Source organism: Mastigoproctus giganteus, chromosome 5 (assembly GCF_048544385.1).
Source record: "Mastigoproctus giganteus isolate SK-2022 chromosome 5, ASM4854438v1, whole genome shotgun sequence".
Classification (NCBI taxonomy): domain Eukaryota; kingdom Metazoa; phylum Arthropoda; class Arachnida; order Uropygi; family Thelyphonidae; genus Mastigoproctus; species Mastigoproctus giganteus.
The window spans coordinates 74473437-74501353 of NC_143579.1; the positions used below are offsets into that span (position 1 = coordinate 74473437).

Below are 27917 nucleotides of genomic sequence, written 5' to 3' on the forward strand. Positions count from 1 at the left end.
GTCCTGTGTCAGTTTGTCTCGTTCAGACGTAGGTCTTCCTGGTTGTCAGTTCCCTCGTGAACAAAGCTAGATGATGGTCATTTTTCTGGTTGTAGGTTATTTTGATACAGTTTTCTTGCGTATTCCAGTTTTCTCCAGTCCTAGTTTCGTGATTCATCATCAGTTTCCGGGTGCTGTGCGTGGTGGTTTGCTATAAGTGCTCTCCTTCTAGTGAAGAGTTTCTGTGCGAAGATGTTAAGGGTTTTGTATTCATGTTCCGAGTCGAGAAGGTGCTGTTCCATGTTCTGCGAGAAGTAGGTGATAGCAGTAGTGAGCATATATCGCAGATCCTCATAGTGATGGCAATATCTCATGTATCGCACTGATACATGAGATATTGCCATGTCTCCTCGCGGCCACAGAGGCAACGGGGATCCTCAGTGATTCGGAAGCTAGACAATTTTGCATTAAATGGCCCTTGCCCGGTGAACAGAAAGGTGACGTGGAGCCCCGGTTGGAACCAACTCGCATGTTTCTTAAAGACTCTATTTACGCTCGGAGGGAACTTCTTGGTGATTTCCCCTTTAGTGGACTCTGTCCACTGATCCTGCCATTCCTGTCAGAGGTGGTTGAGTAGTCTGGTTTTTTCATGCTTCCTGTTGTTCACGAGGTCTAATAACGTATAGTTCAGGATAGTACACACGATATTTCTTTTGCCATATTATATGTCAGGGCGCATCTAATGATTTCCAAGTCCAGCGGGAGGACTCCCGTCAGAACCTGGTGTGCGTGCGTGCGTGCTGACTGTCGAGACAACTCGTGTGATTGTCAGAATTATTGACCGCTGGATACTGTCCAAGGTTCTTCTATTTACTTACCACTGTGGTTACCTTTTTTTACCAAACTGGTGAAGCATATGCGATGACAGGATGAAGGCAGGTTTGTAGTAGAGAGACAGGGTCCGCTTGTTTAGCCCCCAGTCTCTCATGGTCACTCTTGCGACCAATGCAGAATATTTCCGTATCTTTTGTTCAATGTACTTTAGATGGGGCTGGAAAGACAGATTTTTGTCTATGATGATTCCGAGATATTTGATTTCTGTAGCAAGTTTTATTGTGTTGCCTTGGATTTTCACTTGCGGTGGTCTGGCAAGGTCGAGTCTGCCCTTCAGGAGTACTGAGCAGGTCTTTGACGAAATCCGCAGGCAATGGATTGTAGCCCAGTTTTGTAAAATTCCTCGTGGTTGGCTTTTTTTCGATCTGCGCTCGTGAGTTAGCAGCAACAGTTAGTATCAAATCACCGGCGAAGGCCTGGGCGCCGACTTCGCAATATCAAGGACCAGGAATATATCTAAAATCATATTCCACAACAGGGGTTCTAGGACGGAGCCCTGCGGGCACTCCCTGTGGATTTGTCTGGTTAGCTTCCTATGCGGTGCATGTACTTCGATCGTTCTCTGTGTTAGGTAACTCCTGATTATGTTATACAAGTTTTGAGGCACTCCAGCCCGGCTAAGTCTCGCAAGGATGCTGGCCACCAGATGGCGTCAAACGCCCCACGAAGTCGACGCTGATAACAAGAAAATATTTTGTAGTACAGTCTTCTACTTTATCCAGTAGTGTCCTGAGAGCGTCGATCGTGGATAGGCCAGGTTTGAATCAAATTGCATTGTGTTTATTAGCTTTGCCCCTTCGTGATAGTGGAGGAATCTCTTGTGCAGTATTCTCTCGAATAGTTTGCTTACAACTGGGAATAAGGCGATCGGATGGTTAAGACTCTGGTTTTTCTGGCTGTTTTGATGGATTTTTCAATATAAGTTTGATGTTGGCAATTTTCCAGTCATTATGAAAGGGTCCTTCTTGGAGGCAGGTGTTATATAACGTGAGTAACAGATCCGGGGTGTATTCCACCGTTTCCTTCACAATTTCCGGTTCAGTTAGGTCCGGGCCAGGGCATTTTTTTAACTTCTGATTTGCATGGCGAACGCCTGCAACTCATCCACAGTAAGGGTGTTTCTTGTTGGTCAATGAAGTATGAGTCATTTTCTTGACAGTTCCGCAGTTGTTCCGGGAGGGTAGGAGTTACCTCTTCCAGGAAGATGGTGTTTAGGATATTGGTCACCGAGTCATCCCACGTAGTGGTCAGGGAACCCAGCGGGGTCATCGTTGCTCCTGCGACTTCTCCTCTGGAGTGTCTGTTAGTGGCTACTTTATAAACCACTCCCCAGGGGTCAGCGTTCTCTGCTGTGAAAACAAGATTTTCCCAAGTTTTGCGCTTGGTATCCTTTATTAGTTTGGTGTATTGATTCCTTGCGTCTTTATACCGTCCCTCATGGCCGCGACCTCAGCGGCCGGCGAAGATCGCCGGGCCCGTTGGAAGTCCTTTCTTCGTCTCATTACTTCTCTTCTCAAGTTTTGAATGTCGGAAGTCCACCAGGGCATGGCGCCTGGCTTTGGGATTTTCCTTTTCATAGCCTGTTCGCTAACCCTTGTGATGAATTCAGTAACTTTTCTTTGCAGGTCATTTGCCTCACTGGGTCGACTCGCAGTCTGGGAGTGCTCCCCAACCTCAGCAGTGAGTTTTTCCTTGAAGGTTTTCCAATTTGCCTTATTAACTGCGAACCGGTTTAGTGATGTTTTTATCATCGGGGTTCTTCTGAGTTGGTTCTATATCTGGTATGTAATCACTCTGTGGTCGGACGTGGTCCAGGAGTCTTGGACCGTCCAGTGTTTAATGTATTGGGCGACGTTCGCAGTTGCGAGTGATACATCAATTGTGGCCTCCCACAGAGTGTTAGAGACAGTTGTCAGTTGGTGTGGCAGGTTGAGGATCTCAAGCGTAGTGTTTGTCAAGTGGTCTTCCAGAATATGGCCATTTCTCGTGGCTCTCCTATCTGGGGGTCATGCTCTGCCAGGGTGGGGAGCTGCAGTTTACATCTACTCCTATGATGATTCTCTGATTAGGCAATGTGTCTAAGAGGGTCCGGAGGTATCTAGTTGCGAGCGTTATATCCTTCCCAGGCCTGCAGTACAGGGACACCACAAAGAAGGCGCCCAATGGGGAGATAACAAGAGGCCATGCATAGTTGGGATATTCGCGTTACTGTGATGGCTGGGTTTCGGATTATGATGGCCGTCCAGGGGATGTCTTCGTTTGGACGATCTTGTAATTGCCTGGATAACCTCGTACTTTTTTAATATTGGTGTATGGTTCCTGAAGGATCTGTGTTTTCCTCGTCGGCTTTCTTTCGAAGTTGCTCGACCACTACTCGAGCTCGTTGTGCGTTGACTTGCATGATTTTTAGCAGAGCTGTACAAATTTGTATTGTAGTGTTTAGGCCTAGTCTCCATAATTGATTCTTTGTTGGAAAAGACTTTTTGTTTTGAGGTAGGTATGGCATTTGGAGTTTCTGATTGAGTGGTTATGCCAGTTTAAGTGCTTTGCAGTTTACGCAGGTCAGTGGTTTAGCCCTGTTCGGACAGTTATTATATTCATGCCCTTTTTCTGAGCATTGACTACAGGTGGAAGCGACCTGGATGCATGTATGGGAGGTGTGGCCATACCGACAGCATCTATAGCATTTGGGCACGGCCATGCACTCCCGGAAGCTATTACTTCCCTATTCTCTGTAGATCCTGGATTGATGTTTCAGGGTCTGCCAGGCGGCCGGCGCAATCTCCTCAATCCAGTTTTTGTTAGTCCTGGTTTTCCATTTCGTTGAGTACTTCGGCTGTACCATAGTTTGACTGATGTGGCAATGCTCCTGACAAGTTCCTGGTATATATTTCCTGTATTAGGATTTGTGGGGTGATTTCTTTGTCTACATTAAAGATAATAATTGATGGTCCTTTCCGCTTTGGTGGCTCTGCAGTCAGGCCCATGGTGTTGGTCATGATATTCTCAATGTCTTTCTCTGTCTCCGTTTCTATGACAATACCTACGTTTCTTGTCTTTCTTATTGCCTTAATCTTGGTGGTTTTGAAGTCATCTTTGAGGTTCGACATAACTTTGTTTTTCAGCTCTTCGCTTTTCAGGGTTTCGCTGGTCTCTGTGTTTGGAGTTTTTGCAGTGTTTGGATTCCTCAGCGCTTGTGAGTATGTGGGAGCACTGTTGGGTGGGCAAAGGCCACAACTGTAAATTACAGCACGGTAACTGTGGAAGTATTTCTGAAATCTTGCATTTTATAATGAATGTGACACGCGAATTGAAAAGAAATATAAATACCCATGGCATTTCTTTTTAAATCAAGCGTAGAGTTTCTATTTGTTTTACCTAAAAGAGGGCTGGGTGAAATGTTGGATTTCTAGACATATAGTACACGTAAACTTGGAAGGAACTGTGTGCAGCTAATACCCGAGTGATTTAATAAAGCTGTAAGCTCGTGTTTTTTGTTTATTGTAACGTAGTCAAAGACAAAGCGTCTATTTTACTTATAGTGCATTTTATTAATCGGGGAGATTTTGATCATTTAAACCAGTGGTCATCAACCTGGTCCCTACCGCCCACTAGTGGGCGATTCAAGCTTTAACAGTGGGCGATTCAAGCTTTAACAGTGGGCGGTGGGAGTTTTTGTCCGTTGTTACAAATTTTGTTCTTCCTCCATATATCGAATACATTGCTAACAACTTCGCGAGTTTGACTTTTTAAAATATGCTTTTGCAATTTACTTTTGAATTCCATCTCTAAACTTTGAATATAGATAATAATTCACTGGACACTTCTCGAAGTATACCCGTGGACGAGGGAGCAGCGAATGAGCTCCGTAGCCAAAGGCACGAGTTTAGTGCGTATAACGAGGGCGTGGCTTACCGCCAACCATCACTCAGTCTTCGAGCTGTACCTCTTTCATGTCTGCGCGGGTAGCACATTGGTATCGTCATCGTCCTCCCCACACCGGGTGGAAAAGGCGTGGGTTCGAATCCCGTCGATGACGCGAGGAACTTTAATGGGCTTTTTTCACTCCATGGCTGAGTTAGTTGGTCTCAGGCTTAGATGGCAAGGTTTTTCTCCCCAGTAACTGGGGTTTTTTCGTCCAGCAAAACAGGCAAATCAACCATAGAACATACGCAATTTACAGACACAAATACGGATTAATGTATTTAATTACGGGCAACCCTAAAATAATAATAATTTGTACCTCTTTCATGGTGGGGGTGCAGTACGTGGTTAGATTTGTGAGAGTAAGCACGCGTCCACGGCTTGGAACAAGTTGATAAATTGTGCAACAAATTGTGAACCCATGTCTCAAACAAATAAATACGCTCGTGGCTATTTACCAGAGTATCTGAAGATGGGTTTCATCGAATCTGTTATAAATAAACAGCTTCCAATGTGTTTACTGTGCCACAAGACATTATCCAATGAAGCAGTGAAGCCAAATCGATTGCGAGAACATCTTGCTACAAAGCATTCAAAAGATAAAGATAAGCCCATTGAATATTTTCAAGAAATGTATAAAATATTTCAAAATCGTTCAACAATAACTGCATCGTTTAAGTCTAAGAAACAACATGCAAAGAACGAAGATGGATTAACTGCAGCTTATCGTATATCACAATTAATTGCAAAACGTGGTAAAAGCCATAATATTGGAGAAACTTTGATAATACCCTCTTTCAAAGAATTTATCTCATTAGTAATGCATCAGGATATACCTGAAGTTTTAAAAACATTGCCCCTTAGCGATAGCACAGTAAAGCGACGCATTGACGAAATGGCGCTTAATGTTGAGAATAAACTTATAGGTATTCTCCAAAACTCTTCATTTTCCATACAGTTGGACGAGTCTACCATTGCAGATAATAATGCTCTGTTGATGACATATGTACCGTACCTTGATGAAAACAATACATTGCAAGAAGATATGCTATTCACTGTAAATCTTATTTGTAAATACAGATACAAAAGGATTATCAATATTTAATGCTGTGAAATCATACTTTGCAAAAAATTATATACCGTTGAACAATATTGATGCATGCGCTACTGATGGAGCACCATCAATAGTAGGTCGCTATCGTGGATTTGTTGCTTATTTGAAGGAAGAAGTGCCAAACGTTTTGTGTATTCGTTGTGTGGTGCTTCATCAGTATCACAGACAACATCTTGTAGGAAAACATTTAAGTACAAGTCTCCATTCATCATTAAGTTTAATAATTAGAGCTGTAAATAAGATCAAATCTAATGCCAAAGATGATAGAATGTTTCGACAGCTGTGCCAGGACAATAATGAGCAATGAGCAATTTATTAGGTTACTTTTACACACAGAAGTTCGATGGCTCTCAAAGGGTACATGCTTGTCTCGTTTTGTAGCATTATATGATAGTGTCATACAGTTTTTTGAAAGTAATAATGAGGCTGGCCTCTGTCAACAATTAAAAACAGTAAAGAATGATGCCCTTTATTTGGCAGACATTTTCAAGAGATTTAATTAAATTAATTTACAGCTTCAAGGAGCCAATATAACTCTTATCAATTGCAAAAATATTGTGTCATTATTTATCAAAAAACTTGATCTCCGTCATAATCTTTTGAAGAGAGAATTTCATCAGTTTCCTGAATTGTCATCTATAAAAGATGACGTAACTCCAGAGGAGAATGAAAGGTTCAGTAGCCACCTCAACGAACTTAAATTGGATATGGAAAAACGATTTAAAGATATTTTGAACTCGAAGGTGTATGACTGATGATAAATCCTTTTACTGCAAATTTTGCTGAGGTTGATATAACTTGCCAAGAAGAACTATTAGAACTTAAATATAATGGAGAGAGCAAATATAATTTCGATAGTGGTGGATACCAAAAACTCTGGCAAAATAAAAAAATGCCTGCGTTATATCCAAATATGTGGAAAATGATATTTAATTTCTTGATACTTTTCCCTACCTCATATCTTGTAGAATCAGGCTTTAGTGCTGTTAATCATATTATCACCAAACAGAAAAACCGTCTTTTTCTTGATACTTTTCCCTACTTCATATCTTGTAGAATCAGGCTTTAGTGCTGTTAATCATATTATCACCAAACAGAAAAACCGTCTCAATATCACCGAAAGAGGAGACCTTCGTTTTTTCCTTACGAAAATCGAACCAGATATAAATGAAATCTTTATTATAAAGTTCACCGGTACACGCAGGTACCACGACCCTACAATACCCTTCACGGCACCATGCCAGGGGTTAACAAGCGGCAGAGATAACCTCGCCGGGATTATAAAGATTAATTATAGGCAGATTATATATATATATATATAAAAAAAAAAGTACTCATAGCAGATAACATTGACTTGGAAGGAAAACTAATACAAAATAACAAAAATAATACAAATTGTGATAACAAAAGATATTTCCCTCGAGTGCAGTTTTCTGAGAGTTTCTTGCCCAGCCATAACGATCTGAGATCAGTTGGTAGTTGTGGAGACCACGTGCAGATCTAGGATGAGCCGTCTATACTTTTTATCATCGAAGCCGTCAATACTTTTTATCATATCAAATATTTAGTCTCGCAGCATCAGCCTCAAGGATCTCATTAATCATTAATTAAAGGTAATGTCAATAAACTTTATTGTTTTCACATTTAACTATCTTTTTCTTCAATTTAAGCAGCTCCCGCACTAGTAGGCGCTGTATCGATGGAGATGAAGAAATTCATTAAATTTAAATTATCTATGTATAAATGTACATAAAGTTTAAATAAAAAGATAAATTTAAGTACATATTTTTTACAAACCCTCCCCTCTAAAAATTACTTTGCACTTGCGCTAAATTGCGTTACTGCGGCACCGATGGGCGGTAAGGAAATTTTACCATCAACAAAGATACAAAAGTGGGCGGTATGTATTAAAAGGTTGACCATCCCTGATTTAGACTATTACCCTGTTAATTGTTCACAACATTTTCACTCTGTTTCTGTTCAAGTGCACACCGAAAGCGAACAACTTCTATTTTCGATTAAACTCATTTCTGCGATCTTTGCGGAAATAGAGTTTAGCGTTCATTTTAATATTATGCCTGCATTCATTGTTATACTATGCAAGGTGGGGAAGTTCTTATTTTGCAGCCCCCCCCCCCATAGTGTCGGCAGTATTTTTTTTATCAGCTTTTAGTTTCCTTTCGCCTTAATTAAAGAGGCCAGCTAGACTGATAGGTCAGGTCTTCTATGCAGGACTCAGTATGTTGACAATATTATAAAAGAAGGAAAGTGTAAATGCCGCAAATGTGATTTTTTTTCAGTGATGGGCTATGATGTTTGAACACAATTTGTTTGCCAAGCTTGAATTTAATATGTAAATTAGATGTTTGTCTTATGTAAATTTGTTTCCGGTTGCTTCTGTGGACTCTGTCAGTCCATTGGAGTTTTTCATTCCAGGTACATCTTAAGAATATTTATATCTTGGAAAAAGCTATTTGTATATATTAGTAAGGTTCTCTCTAAAAATGACAAGTTAAGCATTATTAACAATTTATTTTTCATGAGTGTGTTGATTACTTTGTACACGATAAACTGATTAATACAGTATATCATCTGATACTATTCCCTATCGTGCATGTTTAAAAATGCTTTTTAACTATGGATGCAGAGTTAAATATTTTACTATGTATTCGTTACTGTGTATTCTGAACCACAACTTGCTACAGAGAAAGATGAAAGAATGACTGCCCGTATGTTGTGTAGTTGCTGTGAGGCTAACAGCGGAATGTAACAGCAACTGAAATGTTTTACAAAATCAAAGTCGGTATAGTTGCTCGGACGACTCCGACTCCATTTGTCTCATTAGCCTAAATGCAACATTAACAACATGTCTCTTCGTTTGTGATTGGTTAGGAGCCTCTCTCAACTTTTGTCTGCACTCCGTTGACTCATTCAGTAAACCTTTTACTGAATGAGTCAACTCCGTTGACTCATTCAGTAAACCTTTTACTGAATGAGTCAACGGAGTACAGATTTTAGCTTTTTTTTTTTTTTTTTTTTTTTTTTATAAAGTCAAATAAATAAAGTCAAACTGAATCCACAGTTTTTTTTAGCACATATGAATGTAATGGAAAAGAACCCAATTAATTATCCCATCAATCGTGTGTAAATGTGTGAATAAATGTGTAGAGTTACACATTTACTCACACTGTGTCTAAAGATTCCGATTCAACACGAGATAATATTTACTTATGATACATACTGATTAATTTAATTTTATTATAATTGACTAAATGGATCTTTATCCCACGCTTTCAATGGATCGCTTAAAAGAAACCCAATTTAATTTTAAAAGAAACCCAGTTTACTTAAACTTACATCTGTCAGTTACAACGCCTGTCTTCAAAAAAAGACGGTATTCAATATCTGTCTTTTACATTTCTGATCATCAAATAAATGGGCACAGGACGTTGAGAATAACATTTATTTTGATTACATAAAGAGTAATATGCTAATATTCCTATTGGTCTAATCAAATTTCGTCACTTGATGTGTGACGAAACTTGATGACTTTCGACACTTGATGCCTGACCAGAATGCCGTAGAGCAGCGGTTCCCAACCTTTTTTGACTCGCGAACCCCTTTCAATGTAATATTTTTTATCGCGAACCGCTTTCAATGTAATATTTTTTTTATCGCGAACCCCTTTCAACATAATATTTTTAATGCGAACCACTAAGCTTATATTCTCTGAAATCGTATAATATTCTGAATTTTTATTATAAAATATTTCCAGTACTACCTTTTTATAAGCGACATTGCATAATAATAAAAATCATTATTAAGTATTATTTATACTTTGTAAAATAGTTATTAATAAATCCAAGCTAGATTTCGAACAGGCTAAGAGTAGAAAACTTGTTTTTAGTCCAAATGGTAGTTGAGCATTCTGGTCTCTTGCCAAAGCTATTGGGCGCAATTTTTGCCCATCTCTGTTCCCACCTCTGACAAAATCAGATGGTTCAGTTGCCACATCAGCCAAAGATAAATATGACCTGCTAGCATTCTATCTTTCTTCCAATTCATGTATTGATGATCTTGGTAAATCACTTCAAACCATTCCCAGCACACTCCATTCATTGCCTCTTGTGGGCTTCTGTCAAAAGGATGTCAGAAAGATTTTGATGAATCTTATGCTAAGAAAGCTGCAGGTCCTGATGGTATTTCTCCACTTGTTCTCAAAATCTGTGCTCCTGAACTTACTCCTGTTTTGTGTCGTCTTTTTTCACTTTCTTATTCCAAAGGTGTTAGGAAATTTGCTTGGAAATTTGCTCATATCCAGCCAGTTCCTAAAAAGGGTGACAAATCCCTTCCATCCAATTATCGTCCCATTGCGATTACTTTTACTCTTTCCAAAGTAATGGAGAAATTAATTAACCGCCAACTCTTAAAACTATCTGGAAACGTTTCATTTGATCAACAATCGCCAGTATGGATTCCGTTAGTGTCGTTCCACTGGTGATATTCTGGCTTGTTACCCATCTATAGACAAATTCAATGGAAAAGTGGATGAAATTCAAGCCATTTCTCTTGATATTTCAAAGGCTTTTGGTCGTGTTTGGCATAAAGGTCTTTTAAATAAGCTTCCATCCTATGATTTGCCGGCTGTTCTTTGTAACGGGGTATCCAGTTTTCTCTCTAACCGCTCACTGCAGGTGACGGTAGACGGCTCTCTGCCTTCTAACTTGTCCGCTAATGCTGGTGTTCCCCAAGGTTCAGTTCTTTCTCCCACTCTTTTCTTTCTTGTATATTAATGATCTTATTTCATTGACCGGAAATCCTATCCAAGTTTTGCTGGCGATAGCACATTGCATTCCACCTTCCAGTTTGAGAAACCTTGCCCTGCTTAAATAGCTTCAACTTCTCGAGTATCCACTGCCAAATCCTACCTATCCTTAAATGCTGATCTCCAGATAATTCTCCAGTGGGGCAAAGATAACTTAATTTCAATCCTTCTAAAACTCAGTCCTGTCTTATATCTCGCAAAAAGGATTCTGCTCCTATGCTTATCTTCGATGACGCTCCGATTTCTAGGCAAGATCTTGGGGATTACCTTGACTTCTAATCTCTCTTGGCATAAATCACATGACAAATATTGATTCCTTTGCATCTAATAAACTGGGTTTTCTCTTTCGCCCTCGGCGTTACTTTTCTTCCAAACTGTTGTTGAGTCTGTAGAAATCGCAAATGTGCCCTACCATGGAATATTGTTCCCACATCTGGGGCGGTGCCCCCAAAACCTCTCTCGGGCTTCTAGATTCCATTCAAAAGAGGGCAGTTAGGCTAATTGATGTCTCATCTCTAACAAAGTCTCTCCACTCTCTGTCTCATAGACTTTCTGTTTCTGTTGCATGCTTTTTCTTTTCTATAGATACTTCCCTATACATATCTTTTCTATAGATACTTCCATGGGCACTGTTCTGAATTGGCTTCTATAATTCCTGCTCTCTCTTTCAAAATATTCCGAACACGTGCCGCAACAAGTCAACATCATTTTGCTGTCCAAGTTCAAATTCGCAGAACCAACTTTTCTTCTTCCTCATTTATTCATTCAACTTCTGTTTTCTGGAACGACCTTTCTTCATATGTATTTCCTAAAAATTAAAATCTGTAGAAGTTCAAGTTAAATGTCAACAACTTTTCAATCCATTCACAATATTAAATACTATATACGTTCTAAAAAAAAATACCTATACATAACAATGATCCTTGAGAATGAAAAAAATTTAGGATGGAAAACATTTATTTAACATGATATACTGTAATATATAAACTAATTATAAGGAATTATGGGAGATGTGGTTTCTTTCTTTGGCAATTTTTACTTTTTATTTAATTTGATTTTACTTTATTGTTTATTATTAGTTATATTTTGTAGTTTACAATAATATACCTATGTAAATCTAAGCAGACGCCATTACAGAATTTTTATTGCGAACCCCCTGGAACACTTTCGCGAACTCCCAGAGGTTCGCGAACGACCGGTTGAGAACCGCTGCCTTAGATAATTATATCATTCGCATGTTTTGGAGAAGTGTGCGTCTAGAAATGAAATTTTCCTCAGTACTGCTGAAAATGTCATGGTCATATTGTTTGCAGATTTCGAAAAATTTTTTTCATATCTAAGGATCACTCAGTGCTATTCAATTATGAATATTAAAGAAATATTTCAACCCTTGCAATCACGGTGTCACTACGAATTATCCTAAAGGCATGGGCATGAGCACACGTGACACACACTCTCTTCAGGACTCCTTTGGAGAAGACGAGGCTCAATATATTGACACGTTTGCCCTCCTACGACATTTCTTTTCTTAGTAGACTAATGGACTATGTAGCTTGTGGACTATATTGTGTTTATTTTTTGCACGCTAATTTCGTTTTCCGACCATGCATCGAATTGTTAATAGTTTAGCAATTCTAATAATTTGTTGCTAAACGATGTAATTGCAACCTTAGATGTAATGGATCATTTAATATCTATAAAATAAAAATAATAATATTAAAAGCCTCTTTAATGAAAAGTATACTGCATTCCTGTCCATTAGAATTTCTTTTCCCTGATTCTTAAGCGGCGTGGAGATGTGTAAGAGATGGTTTTCTTTTCCATTTCCACCTCCTTCTGGGAAGGAGAGGAAAAGGAGTGATGCCTCTGCCGCCACACCTCTACCCCAGCAGTGGTAGAGTCACATTGTTCTTCAAGCCTAGATACGTCTGAAAAGTTTGAGGATACGTTTTTACATAAGATTCGACTGTCATTCTTTCTCTTTAAAATGGAAAACATCTGTTCACCCAAGGTTCTACCTGCTGGTGTTCTGGCACTAACGGAAGAAACTTTTTGAGATTTATGTATTGTCCTCCAGATTGCCGTAACCGAGGAAAGATAACCAGTACATTAGTCACTATCAATAATGAAAACTAACTTCTATACGTTATTTGTATCCAAATCATAAAGCTGGAAATTAACTACAGTAAATGGAAACCATATGTCCAGAGCAGTTGACATCAGGAGAGGTGCTGCTGTGTATGGCACTTTACTTAATTATAGAGTATATTGCTGAGGTCTGCTCTGTTTATATTCTATTGGCGAGAAAATTCCTACAGTCTGCTGCTGATCTGATCTAGCATTGCTTGTACTGAACTCTTTTAAATATCATGACCACTTGTTTTTAATGCATGCGCACAGAACAAGTTATTTCCGAATTTTCCCTGGTTTTGTGTAATATATCGACAGAAAACATTCTAGGGTGTTGCACCTCTCCTTTTTCATGTAACCTAGCTATTTCTCAATGTGGTGCTGCTCTAACTGATTGTGAAGGTATTCACAATATGAGATATACTTAATGATGCCAATTTATAACTACTTGAGTAGTTGGCTATGTACTGAAATGATGCAATTGCACTAACTTGTACATGAGGTGCTACTCTAATTAAATAAGGTTATTTAAAATGTTAAATTTCAATCGACTTGTGAATTTTCTATTTCCTCGGTACCCACTGGCAGCTTCATAACTAGGATTGCTTCTCCTTTTGTCTTTTATAATTGTTTTTCTCAGTTATCTGTTATTTAATTTATGAATAAACTAGCTAAAATAATCAGCTTTATGCTGGTTACAGTAATCAAGTTTGCGCGTAGATTTACAAGCTTCAAGCTCAAAGTAGGCTTCAAATAGATATCAAAATAGATTTTTCTGAAAATTAGTGCTATTAATGCTCAGAAAATGACTTTAAAAGTATGTGTTAAAATTTATGAAAAAAAACCCGCCCAAATTATGCCTCACTGCTTGTGGCCTTTATTTTATTTTATTTATTTATATTATTTTATGGCTACTGGTCTCAAAAATTGGAAGTGGCCGGACTTCTGTGGACCTGAAAAGGCCTACATGAAAGTGATATGCAACATTTGGAAATACTGCTTCTTTCAGTTCGTGAAAGTTTTGGCATTGAAATAGTTTCTGCCTTTATTATTGGCACTCACCCACCATCATTAGAGATACTCCTGCCATTCCTGTATTATTATATCGAAGGTCATGCACGATACAGTCAAGAGCCTTCAAGACAGCTTTATGTGATATTATGCACTCATTACAAACAATAGAACTGGCACCACTTCAGGACCTTTGCTTTCCCATTGCCTAGAAGTGTTGCAGTTGTCTCTTTACTAGAGATTCTTAAATCTTAAACGACAAGACTGGACCTGCCTTCCTCTGTTGGCAGTATTTCAGTAATACCTCGCGATTCACAGCAAGGACACCATTTGCAAAGTAGCCTGTCCAAGGACAATTTCCAATCAGTCTTTTCGATTTAAAATTTTATTTTATTTACTTCAGTATTAAAGTTTTAGTATTAGCCAGCGAAGTGGCCAGTTAGACTGTCCCATTAAAATTTATAATATAAGGTATCAGTCGAATTAAAGCTTTTTTTTTAATTATCACGACGACCTCTTTCATTTATTAATATTAAGTAATATAATGGATTTTCAGAGTAAATTCGTTATTTTAAAGAGTTAATGTATTTTATTTATTAAGGGAACATTTACTACACTTTATTCATTTATTACACTGAGTGGACAGAAATCATGGGACCCCTACCTAGTAACGGGTAAGCCCACCTTTCGCCTGGATAAGGGCAGTCACACTGCTAGACATTGAGTCCACTAGTTCACGAAAGCGTTTCACAGTTATTTCCATCCATGCTTGCTGCACCGCTGTCCTTAATTCTGTCACATTCCTAGGCGGAGGATCCAAAGCTCGAATGGACTTATCCACAGCATCCCAAAGATTCTCCACAGGGTTCATGTCCGATGAATTTTTTTTTTAGTAGTTGTTGGCGCATAGGCTTCTGTGGCCATAATGCACCTTCCAAGGTTTTTGCAGTACTTTGATCCAAGCCCGAAGCGGGAATCGAACCCGCGACCTTTGGGTTGCCAGGCAAGCACTTTACCCACCCGGCTAGCCCGGTCGGCGTCCGATGAATGGGGAGGCCATTCCATGGTGACAAAATCTGCGGAATGCTCTTCGAACCATGTTCTAGTCACCACGGCACTATGGAGAGGCGCATTGTCCTGCAGGTGCATGATGACCATGAAAGGATGCAGATGGTCTGCATGGATGGACACGTAACCTGGACCGTTCAGAGATGCGTCTAGACGTACCAGAGGTCCCAAAGAATGCCAGTTGAACACGCCCCAGACCATTACGGACCGTCCACCTGCCTGAACAGTCCCTTGTTGACATGATGGGTGCATACCTTCGTGTGGTTTCCGCCAGATACGCACACTCCAGTCTGCTCGAAATTAGCATTATAATTATTAGAGTCACATGATGCAAGAAAGCAAGCTTATACAGCATCAGCCAAATAAATCCCTTCCCATTTCACAGATCCATTTATTCCAAATGTTTGTCTAGTTCTGCCTTTAATTTATTTAAGCTATCAACTTCCATAACAACAGATGGAAGTTTGTTCCAGAAATCAACTACCCGCTGGCTAAAGGCAAACTTCCACACATCTATTCTACAACTGTCTTTCCTCAGTTTGAATCTATGCCCCCTCCCAGGTTGGTTTGTAATCTGAGCAAGAGGAAGAATCCCATCAGCATTGAGCCTGCTCAATCCATTCAATACCTTACATCTCAATCAGATCGCCTCGCATGTGTCTAGTCTCCAGAAGCAGCAATTTGCAGAACTTAAGCCTTTCTTCATAAGAGCACCGCTTTGTTCCCTTCACCAGTCTTGTTGCCCTCCTCTGTACTCGTTCTAGTAACTCTACATTCTTTCTAAAATGAGGCTTCCAGACCTGTACTCATTACTCAAGTTGCGGCCTGACTGACCATTGCCTTATACAAGGGGATAAACACCTTCTTATCCCTGCTTGCAAAATTCTCGTATATATATTTGACAAGAAGCCATGACCTACTCTGGCAGCCTGTCTGCAATGCTCAGAAAACTTCATATCTGACTGCACAATTACCCCACGTCTCTTTCATTCTCCACTACCCTGAGTGTAACACCATCCAGTTGGTACATTTCTCTGGGGTTACTGCTACCCATATGCAGTACTTTGCATTTGTTATTGTTAAACTTCAGTTGCCACTTCTCAGCCCATCTACCCAACTTTATCGGATCCTGTTGTAGCAGCATACTCTTATTAACAACCCTGCCAACCTTTCTATCATCTGCAAACTTTGGCATTAAGCTTGATATATACCTTCATCAATATCATCGATAAATATACGAAACAACAATGGGCCCAACACCGAAACCTGAGGGACACCACTAATGACATTAGTATACGTAGAGTAGTATCCATTGATTACCACGCTCTGTCTTCTCCCACTCAACCATCATTTTATCCATTGTAGCAACTTGCCCTTAATGCCATGCTGCTCCAATTTGTATAGTAGTCTACCATGTGCAACAGTATCAGAAGCTTTCCTGAAATCCAAGTATATGATATCAAAATTATTTTTTGCATCCAGTTCCTTTGTGAACACATCATAGTATCCAATGAAATTGGTCAGACAAGACTTTCCCTTGACAAACCCATGCTGTGTCTGAATTATTACTGCTGTCTTGTCTTGATAATGTTGCAATGCTTCTTTAACCATTGACGTCATTATTTTCCCTGGAACAGAAGTCAAACTAACAGGTCTGTAATTATTCTTGTCACCCTTTGATCTCCCTTTATGAATTGGAGATACATTTGCATATCTCCAGTCCGTGGGGACTAACCCCGAGTCCAAGGGTGCCCTCATAATTATGGCTAAGGGTTTGCTTATTTCCTTTGCCACCTCCTTTAATATAACTAGATAGATTCCATCTACTCCAGGTGCCTTTCTTATGTTTAACTTCAACAGTTTCTCCTTCACTTTTCTCTCAGTTATTACAAAATCATTTAACTCGCTGTTAGAATTTGTTAAACATCTCGCCCTCTCCTCCTTAAATAACTCCTCACGTGTGAATGTAGATGAAAAATACTCATTTAGTTCTGCAGCTATCTAAGAATAATCATCTACAGTCAAACCATTGATATCAAATGGACCAATTTGATTCATCTCCTTCCTTTTAGAGTTTATATAAGTAAAGAAGTCTTTGCTGTTTTTCTTTGCTTCGTTTGCTAAAGATTTTTCATAATCTGCCTTCGCTTGCCTAACCTTTCTCGCTTGATTACAGACTAGCTTGTATCTCCCATAGGCTTCTGTATCGCCTGACAATTTATGTGCATCCCATGCATTTTTCTTGTCTGCCACGAGTCTCATTAGTTTATCTGATATCCATTTGGGCCTAAACCTAGAGCAGTATTTCTTAGTTGGAACAAAAAGCCTAGTAGTTTAAAAATTTACTTCCTTGAATGCTTCCCATTTAGAATTTGCTGTTGGTAACATCATCAGTTGGTTCCACTGTATAGAACCTAAAAAATCTCTGAGACCACTGTAGTCGCTTTACGAAAGCAAAAACCCTACCCTTTACCCCTGATAGTAGTTACATCTTTAAGTAAATCCCACATCAGTACACTGTGATTATTACCACCGAGTAGTTTCTTTATCTCTAAATTCTTCGGGCATGAATAATCACTGCTGATAATCAGATCAAGAGTGTTACTCCCTCTTGTTGCCTCTCTAACATGCTGCTCTAGAAAACAATCATCCAATAAATCCACAAAAGCCTTGCTAGTGTGCGAGTGACCAATCCACAAGTTCCAGTCTTTATCTGGGAAGTTATAATCCCTTATTATAAGACGCTCTAATTTACTGGCCCACTCTATATCTCTGTATAATTGTTCATTGTACTCATCAGAGTCATTAGGTCTATAACAAACTCCTACCCTCATTTTTTCTTTCCCAATGTTTATGTCACACAAAACTGATTCAACGTTGCACTGTCTATCTATGTTAACTGGATGCACTTCCTTAGATTTTATGTGTTTCATAACTAACAGCATAACCCCTCTCCCCTTCCTGTCCTCTCTATTCTTTCTCTACACATTGTGCTCCTTAAATTCCAATTCTGCACTTTTCATATCTGTGTGACACTACGTCTTTGAATCAATATCCGCCTTTGATGTCTTGACCAGCACTTCAAATTCATCAAATTTATTTACTATGCTCCTTACATTGGTGTACATGCAAGTATACATGCACCTGTTCTTACTCTTACTGTCTCTAACACAGCCCATGCATTTAATTGTTTCATGACTCCCAGCAGTTCCTGAAATCCCCAGTAATTGGGTTTCCGGGCTGCTGCTCATTCCAATAGAAGCAGTTCAAGAATCATTTCCACCTCTGACTGCGGCTACTGTTAATCTGTTAGTCTGTGAATTCCTCCAAGCCAGCAGTTTTCCGATCCACCTAACATTGCCTCGATAGCATTAGCAAATATTCTTGCACCCGTTCTATTTAAGTGTATCCCATCCCTGTAGAAACAATATCTCCTGTTAACAAGCACAGACCACGTTGAGAAAAATTCTACCCCATGAGACCTGCACAATCTCTCCAGGGCCAAATTGATTGACAAGGTCCTCATCATATACTACCTCCTATCGGGTCTGGGCAGTTTCAGACACTTTCAAATTTAACCCTAATTCGCGACTTTTTTTCAACGTTGACCTGTACTTGCTTAGTAAATCCGCAGATCTCCTACACTTAATGTCATTAGTACATGTTGTACACGTAGTGCCAACGTATACAATGATATCACCTTTTGCGCCCTTAAAAGATGATATCTGCTCTACAACGTCATCAACCTTTGCCCCTGACAGACATACCCTGGTCCTATTCCACCTATCCTTTTTGCACAATATATTTCCCGTTTCCCTTACAATTGAGTCACCAACAATAACTGGAAACGGGACTTATCGGACAAGGAGACCCTTTCCAATCATCCAAGGTCGAGTGCCGATGTTCTTTCGCCCAGTTCAGGCGTAGAGTCCTGTGTCGTGATGTTAGCAATGGGACTCTGGTGGGTCAGCGGCTCCCATGACCTATTGCGGCTAATGATCGCCTGATGGCCTTGGTGTAGACGTTTCTGACACCTCCCTCGTTGAAGTCAGCGGTGATTTGTGCTACTGTCGCTCTCCCGTTGGATGAAGAAATGCGAGTCAGACGGCCATGTTCATCCACCACCTTTCTCCGCCCACAGAGCTGTCCACGATGAGATGTTATTCCGGAAATGGCGCATTCCTGATACACTCTTGATACTGTCGAACGACGGTAGTGCAAAATCTGTACCATCTCCACGACAAAGTAACCAATGCGTCGGGTACCCACTATCATCCCTCTTTAAAAGTCGGTTAACTCACGACGCTTATCCATACTGACATCGACTTACCGTCTACGTGAATGCAGTGCACCCATATACCTGCCAGGCGGTGTGTTTGAACACTAGCGAGAGGGGTGACAGCGTCGCGTTGCCCAGGAACAAGGTATCCCATCCCTGTAGAAACAATCTCTCCTGTTAAAAAGCACAGACCACGTTGAGAAAAATTCTACCCCATGAGGCCTGCACAATCTCTTCAGGGCCAAATTGATTGACAAGGCTCTCATCATTTACTCCCTCCTATCATGTCTGGGCAGGTTGCAGATTTTGTCTGCATGAATTCTGTCCTTTCAGTGTACATCGACATTAATATCGAAAAATTTCCATGTTCACTTTAACATTTTCATCTTATTCGCAAACACGAAATATAATAATAATTTATTTATTGAAAGAGAATATTTTCTGTACTTTACATAATACATTTTACTCATTAATAGCAATAATATTAATGTCGCAAATATTCAAGCAGATTAATTAAAGCTCAGTCTCACTTACCTTTAAGTTGGCAAAGTGACATTTATGATAATCTATTTCATTTATAACACATTTAATTAATAATAGAATCGATAATGGCGTCAAAAAATTTATAAATTTTCATAAATCATAAAAATGACTTAATGAGTAGAAGAAATGAGGTGCACACCTCTTCGGTTCACTTATGCATGCAGATTTTTCTGTTTCATAGGGGTCGAGCTGTCGCAGTGACATACAGGATCTTTTATTATTATAAATTACTTATTGCTAAAAATACAAGTATACTGTATTACCCTAGAATTGTACTGTATGTTCTGTAGTAGTAAAAAATAAAAATAAAAGAAATACCTGCTTCCTCGTCTCACTTTGGCACAGTTTACGTTTACATGCCTTCGTTTCTTTGTCATATATCCTCTGTTGCGAAATTTCCTGTCAGGCAGTTGTTTGTGTTCGTTGTGTGACATCATACAGTTTTTCGTTTGTTTTTTTTTTTCTTTTAACTGCTTTCCTCTGAAAGTATATACACTCTGTAATGGTAAATTTATCATAGGGAAAATGCTTACTATGGTATCTCTTTTCGCGTGTACAGTGTGATTATATGAATTCCATAAGAATCAATTTTAAAGTAAACCAACTATTTGCTAACTTTCCAGATTGTTGTCAAACTTCTGATGTTTGTTAGTTTTATATATAATACAAATAGTACTTATCTCTATATCTATCTATCTTCTAAATTTATAGGATTAATTCCAACTGTAGTACCCTTATTAGTCCCCTCCTCTATTCTTCATTGTTTGTATAGGTATAGTCGTTGTATTCGTATCTTGCAAGGCTATCCATTCAGCTAATTTGTTCTTAACTTGATTTAATTTAATTCTAGTGTCTTGCTACACTGAAACCATCACCTTTTCTTCCACCTGAACCCTACTAAACTAAACTACAACAAAACTAACACCATAACTGAATTGTAGCTAAGCTATGGCGGTATTATTACGACCTTGATATAACTTTCAAGCTTTCCGAATCAACACTTTCATAATTGGATTTCTTATATATGTATACACACACATACGCTACATATATATGGGTGACTGTTCAGCCGTAAACATACATGCACCTCTGGGCAGAGTCAAAACTACAAATGCTTTCCCCTCCTCCCCCGCGAGATTATCGAATACTTCTTTTTCCCAATGCTTATACCAAACCAACTGTCTGGTTCCAGTGACCCATCGGAATCTCCCTCTTCATTCTTCCCCCCCAACCTATTGGTGGTAATTTTGCCACTACGTCAAGATCTGTATATTTATTATAATTTAACCACTACTCACCGTGCTTCTCGTATCCTTCATAGGTGGAGCGTGTGCGTACAGCGAAGAGAGAGTGAAGTAACTGGTCATGTACCAATTGGCACTCGTCCCTTGTTACGGTTATTTAAGGACATGAAAATTTGGTTTTTATGTATCTAGTTTAAATTACAGTTGGTTTCCTGGAAATGCAAACTTGGATTTTGAAATAGGCAACTCATAAATATGAATATAATGATTTAATGGAGTACCATATTATGTATGTACTTGGCATATTTGCCACAGTATACGACAAAATCTCTTTATATTGAATCAGTAAACAAATTGCTACCCACCTGTTCATGAATAAGCAATTAGCAAACCTCCACTTAAATTATTCCTAGTACTACCTTCTTCCCAGTACTTGTACCGTACTCAGCAGCAATAAAGATAGTTTGTTTATTTAATTATTGCAATGAAGGGTGTATGTATTGTACACTAGTTTTCCACCCCAAAAATACTTACTAACAGAACCTACATACTAACACCAAGTTTCATACAGAACTGTCACATGAAGAGACGTGCTTTGACTTCCGAACGTTGGAGAGTATCCTGAGTGACCTCGCTCTAAAGAATGTATTAAAGGGGGAACTTCACGGGTGTACTACACGTGACAAGGATGATAAAGGAAATGGAAGAAATTAATCCTTTGAGTTACGCATGTAGAACTTAATGGAAATAATGCTGCTGTCCCATTGGGACAACGTTTTTAAATTGCCAGAAGACAATAGTTCTCCACGCAACAACTGAAGAGTTTATTAAAAAATATTTCTTATCCTGTGTAACTTTTATAAAGAATATATTCAGTTTCAACTTTTTTCCCCACACCTTTTCCTAATTCGATTTTTTCCCAAGCTTTTCTTTCCTCGTTCCTCCCCTCCCAGTTTTTTTTTTTTTCTTTGATTCACATTCCTTATACCCGAAAGGCCTTTGAGTAACAATGCAAGAAAAGAAGCGATGATAATTTCAAAATGTTTCACTTTAAAGGTTCATTCATTTTTAAAAAAAGACATGTGGGAGGTATATACTGTACCCTAAAAGGTATAATAATATTTTTTGAGTGTAGGACGTAATGATATTTCATTTTTAGTCTCCGTTTTTTTTCTTCGTAACTTTTTTTCCTGGTTACCGTGATACTCGGAGTTCAGAATAGTCTCATTAAATTTTTATTTAGCTAAAATTTCCGTTCTGCATATGACATGTGCTTTGACTTACGGTCCTTCTTGTCTACGCTTCAACAGGGTAAGGTAACGTATATTTAACGCCGTAATACCTTAGTGTTTCCACCATGGGTATATCCTACTCCCTATGACCTTAACATTTTCACTATGAATATTGCCTATTTGTCATTTAGGAATTTATATTAGGAATTAGCTATTCCGGCATTCCATTTTTCGATATATTTCCGTTATATATTACCATTTTTAACGGCTCTTTGCTGATATTATCTTACTATACCAGGATCCCTTTCTTATAGGGTCGGGAAGTTACGCTCCCGGTACTATCCTATGTACAATCGTATAAACACTTTTCCTTCATTTTGTACTTTTAACTATCTTATTCTTATTTTTCATACCTCATGAACTATTAGAGTAATTCGAGGGGGATTGAGGTACTATTACTTTAACTAGCCTTCTCTCCGTTCTCCTTTTGTTAGCTAATTTAGCTTATTATGTTTAGCAGATTATTTGGTTCTCAGCTTTGCTTATTTCCTATTTTGTTACAGCTATCGGTCGGGCTAAATGTCATCCAGCCTGTCTTCTGCAAAATTACTATTAATAAGCTACTTAATTTCTATTTTATTTTAATACCTAACTAATGTGTCCATTTCGACATCTTTCGGTCTTAGTTATACAGGCAGATGACAACAGAAACTGATGGCTCTGCCAGCCATGGGTTAGGTATTTTGTAGGGGTTTAGCCCTCGACAAAGTCCCTTGCAAAGTATCTTTTCCCATGGTTGGCTAATTATATATATTTTTTTATTGAATTTAATATTTATGTTTAACCATTGTTGCCTAGGGTCCGGTTTGTTCTTGGATTGCTTCGGGTATTTTAAACTACAGGAAGGCTTCTACATTTCTACATTTTTACAATTTAACATTATTATATTCCTGCATATATTTAACGACGGATGTAATGTTCTATCTCAGATGGCATTAATCTGATTGGTTAATATAATCTTATAATATCCCAGTTCTACGCTCTAGTAATTTGATTCTATATATATATATATATATATATATATATAAAAGCAGTCAAAATTATAGAAAATCCTAATTGTGAGGGTTAACTGTATCTCTATATCTATCATAGCGAACATTTTGCAGACCCTGTACTGGGCATTCTCTGAATTCTGTGGCATTGCTATATAGGGAGTCTCCCTGGGATCACCAGTTGACTAGGCAGCAGGCTGTAAGAACCATTGAAATTCAATGGTTGTACTGTGTTGCAGCGATCCAATTCGGTCAAGCTAGTACTGTTATCCGAGTCCATCTGAAGATAACAACAGGGGAAGTGCAACGAACAATAAAGTCTGCTTGTAGCGTATTGTTCAATTGACCATTCAAGCTGTATAAGTCGGAATATTTAAGGTTCCTGCACGTTACATCCATTAATTAATTCCTTACTATGTTTTTTATCCTTTATTAATTATGATTCCGATTCACTTCACGCACAAACACTAGCTTTGGTCGAAATCTGCCAGTTCTATTATGGAGCAATACAAAAGCCTTCTGGTGTGAAAAGCATGCATAGCAACTTCTTTTTTTTTTTTAATTTTAACGTTATTAGTTTGTAATGGTGCGATAAAAGGAATAGAGAGCAGGATCTCCTCCTCAGTGATATGTGCAATAAATCCCATTGAGAAGAGTATACGTGACTTGTGTGTTTACCAGCGGAGGACTGGTTTTTTCCTCTGGTTTAAAGAGAAAGTGTAAAGCAAAGCAGTTTAGGAAATTTTGTAGCGATAGTTAATAGAACAAATTGATTTAACCCGGCGTACCGCCGGACAATATTTACAGGACTTCCTTGCATATGGGTTTTTTTTTAGAAAGAATACTAAACTTGAAACTATTTTGCTAGCTGCTAACATTTTGCCAACATAAATTTTCAGATTAGCAATACAATGTGCAGTTCTTGAATTTTAGCTTAGTTGGGCTATTAGCAACGTCTTTCATTAGAACGCATTACTTTATAAAGCCTTTTGATAGACAATATTTTTGATGTAGCCTTCCCTTGGAGGAGATCTTAGTCTACCTTGTAATATTCTTTAACTGATCAATAATGTTCACTCTTCTCTTTAATTTGTTAAATTTGTTAATAAAGGCCTACCCTAAGGTAGGAAAGTCAGGCCTTATAGCGAATGATGATTTAATTTGATAATAAATGTTTTTGAAAAGTTGATAGTTGATGAGAATGAGTGCTATAAATGTTAAGTGTTAATACTGATTTAGTAGTATACTCTACTAAAACAGATCTTATCGACTTGATGATTCAGGTCGATCGAAAAGGGTCGTAGAGGTTGCTTATAAAGGTCAAAAATAAGATTCCAATTTAAAAATCAGTGGTTAGTTTATTCATTTAACAATTCCCTTCCCGGCGGCATGTTTTTTGTTTATTTATTTATATCTCTCCTTTGTGTCACGTAGTTCAATTTATTTCTCAAAAGAATAAAAAGCACCTTCGTTGGGTTTCGATCACTTATAAAAAACAACCATGACAGTGAAATTCTTTAATTAATCCATTACGTTTCTGCTGCATCTATTAGCTTCCTATTATATCCAGAATTACAGTTCCATTAGTCTTTTGTGCAGCGCATCAGTCACTAATTTCATATTGAAAGTTTAACTCATTAAATTCTGGTTAATATCATAAACTCGAAACCAGTATCGTGAACAAACATTTATGAACTGTTTTATAGACGTGTAAACAGTAAAGTAGATACATAAACAAATTATAAAATAATATACACAGAAGTTTATGAAACTTAAAGGACATTAGTCACATTATACATATTAAATTAAATGCTCAGTAAAAAGGTAATGCGTAAAAATAGTGTATTACTTTTATTAGTCCGTGACAGTCATTAAATTTATAATATGAAGAAGAGAAACTTACGTAGTAAGGAGAAATCTGGTGCTGATTTGTGGTTTACTTTTTCGGCCTCTGGTTTGGGAACAACTCGCTTAGACACACCTATACATACTGGAAATTACAAATATCACATAATGGAGACTTGAAGTTCTGAGCGATAACCGTACTACAATAAATCGAGCGGTTCGTTTGGTTCGATTTCCCTATTTCCGATTAATAACATATTTATTCAAACTTTATTACATTTTTAAATTTCATATTGAACACGAAACTTTCCATGGAATATACAGGAATAAATATGAATTTATGTTTTGTGTAATTATTTTCGGCAACCATATTATGAATCATTCAGTTATCGATCTCTTGTACCTCTGTTATCCCCGATAAATGGGCAATTGTACCGTAAATGGCTAGATAAGGACGATACTGATGGTGTCCAAGCAAAGGGCACGGTTGATAAGAGATTACAAACAGAAGTGTTTGTTGCCTACTGTTTGTACCTATTGCATTAAATGAACTACAAATGATAGGATAAACTATCGAACCTTGGCATATGATACAAAATCGACTAGCTACGGTTCTGCATGCGAGTATATTGCCACTTCATTAAACAGTAACTGTTTTAAACCGCAGTCCTCAATACCTGGACTAACAGCTGGGACACAAAGTTCTATTCAGGATAACAACTATTCCCCCCCCGCAACTTATCAAAATAATTATCGATAAAAACAGTTTAGGGGGCTCCAAAACAACGAACAGGCATATCACCCTTCCCTACCATTGTGGGTGGGATGGAAAGTGCACCTGAATGACCAAGAAATACAAAATCCAGATCCGGTTCCAAAGTAATAGGAAGGAACCATTGTCACATGCCAATACAACATGACCTACGTAGACTATCCCTACATGAAATTGAAAGCCCACATGAGGGATTCTGCAGACCACATCAAGCTTGGCAACCGTGTTTTAAGTGATGTGGTATTCCACAGCATTTCTGAAAGTCATAGTTTCAACCAGAAAGCTCCCAAAATTCTAACAGTGCAAAAACAGTAGTAAAGGAGAGATTTCATTGAAAATTTCAAATTTCTCTCAGTTCATCCAAAACCTAAATAGAAACAAGGAGGGAAAAGGAGGGACACCACCGTTCTTCCCTATTGGTTACACTTATTTAATCTCTTATGAACCTACCTCCTCCCTACATGAAATTGAAAGCCCACATGAGGGATTCTGCAGACCACATCAAGCTTGGCAACCGTGTTTTAAGTGATGTGGTATTCCACAGCATTTCTGAAAGTCATAGTTTCAACCAGAAAGCTCCCAAAATTCTAACAGTGCAAAAACAGTAGTAAAGGAGAGATTTCATTGAAAATTTCAAATTTCTCTCAGTTCATCCAAAACCTAAATAGAAACAAGGAGGGAAAAGGAGGGACACCACCGTTCTTCCCTATTGGTTACACTTATTCAATCTCTTATGAACCTACCTCCTCCCCTCTGATATCCTCTCCTCCCCATCTCTTTCCATTATTTCTTCCCCTCCTTCCATACGAGATCTTCTGACACCATCAACACCTTCCTTCCCCTTTCTTTCTCCAGCATTCCTAGTTACAACACCAGTAGCAATGGGAATCCCTCTCTTTCCCGAGGATCTGCGAAAATTGCAGAACATCCGCTCCCTCAAACATCCTTCAGTACTCTTGTTTTAACCTAAGTTGACACCACTGAGAAAAGTTCAGGATCTCCTCACGCAACAAATGGTATAATATAATTATACGCCCTGGTCTTGTCCATAGCGGCGTAGGCTATCGCAGTCTGTTTTGTTTTGTTTTTTTTTTCCGATATAGAAAAATATAAATTTAGAAATATTTATCAATATGTTTTAAAAAATAAATGTTAATGTTATTACTTGTAATTTTTGATCAGTACTAAATTAAAAAGAAGAGAAAGTCACAAAGTGACCAGATACGGTTGGAACGGTCAACAGGAATCCCTCCTTGACTATATACTCGGGGACACAGAAGACTAGTGGATGTCAAGGTCATTCCTAATGTCTCCTTGGATAGTGATCACAGGTTAGTTGTTGGAGTTTTAAGATTCCCTAAATTGCAGAGGATCAAAATAACAAGAGAGAGAACACTACGGGTGTAGAAGTTGAAAGAAGAGGAAAAAGGAGCGATGTTCAGAGAAGAGTTCAGGAAGGTTGTACCTAAGACAGTGGTGAACAGCGTGGAACTAGAATGGAAAGCATGAAAAGACTGTATAGTAGGACAGAGCAGGCTTGCGGAAGGACAAGCAATAGAAGGAGGTGGAAAGAAACTCCATGGTGGAATGAGAGGGCGAGAGAGATTCTTGTGAAAATCAAGAATACTGCATTCAGGACCTACTTCCAGAACAGAAATGATAAGAATAAAGAGAGAGATGCCAAGAGGATAGTTAACGGGGAAAGAAGACTGTAGTTGGAAGATCGGAGTGAAACTCTATGACAAGATATCGATGGTAATAAAAAGACGCTGTATGGTATGGTATGGTGAGGAATAAGAGAAGAGATGGTAAATAGAGCAAATACTTGATAGATGAGAATGAGAACCTAATAACCAAGGATGAAGAGATAAGAGAAACATGGAAGAAGTATTTTGAAAATCTGTTGAACGTGCAGGACAGCTAGCAAAAGGGACAAAGGCAGGTTGATCATAAAAGAGGGGATGAAAGCGAAGATACGGAGAGAAACCAGACATACTTGGCATGG

General features: G+C 38.5%; 1 protein-coding gene across 1 annotated transcript in view; it reads right to left on the reverse strand.

Moving 5' to 3' along the window:
* LOC150085494 (uncharacterized) overlaps window positions 1–20196 on the reverse strand; it is a 69931-nt gene extending 49735 nt beyond the window's left edge. Inside the window, exon 1 of the mRNA XM_090374079.1 lies at window positions 20086–20196. Within this exon, the coding sequence (XP_090230205.1) occupies window positions 20086–20144 (59 nt within the window). The 5' untranslated portion in view covers window positions 20145–20196. The remainder of the gene's footprint in view (window positions 1–20085) is intronic.
* Between the last annotated feature and the right edge of the window lie 7721 nt (window positions 20197–27917).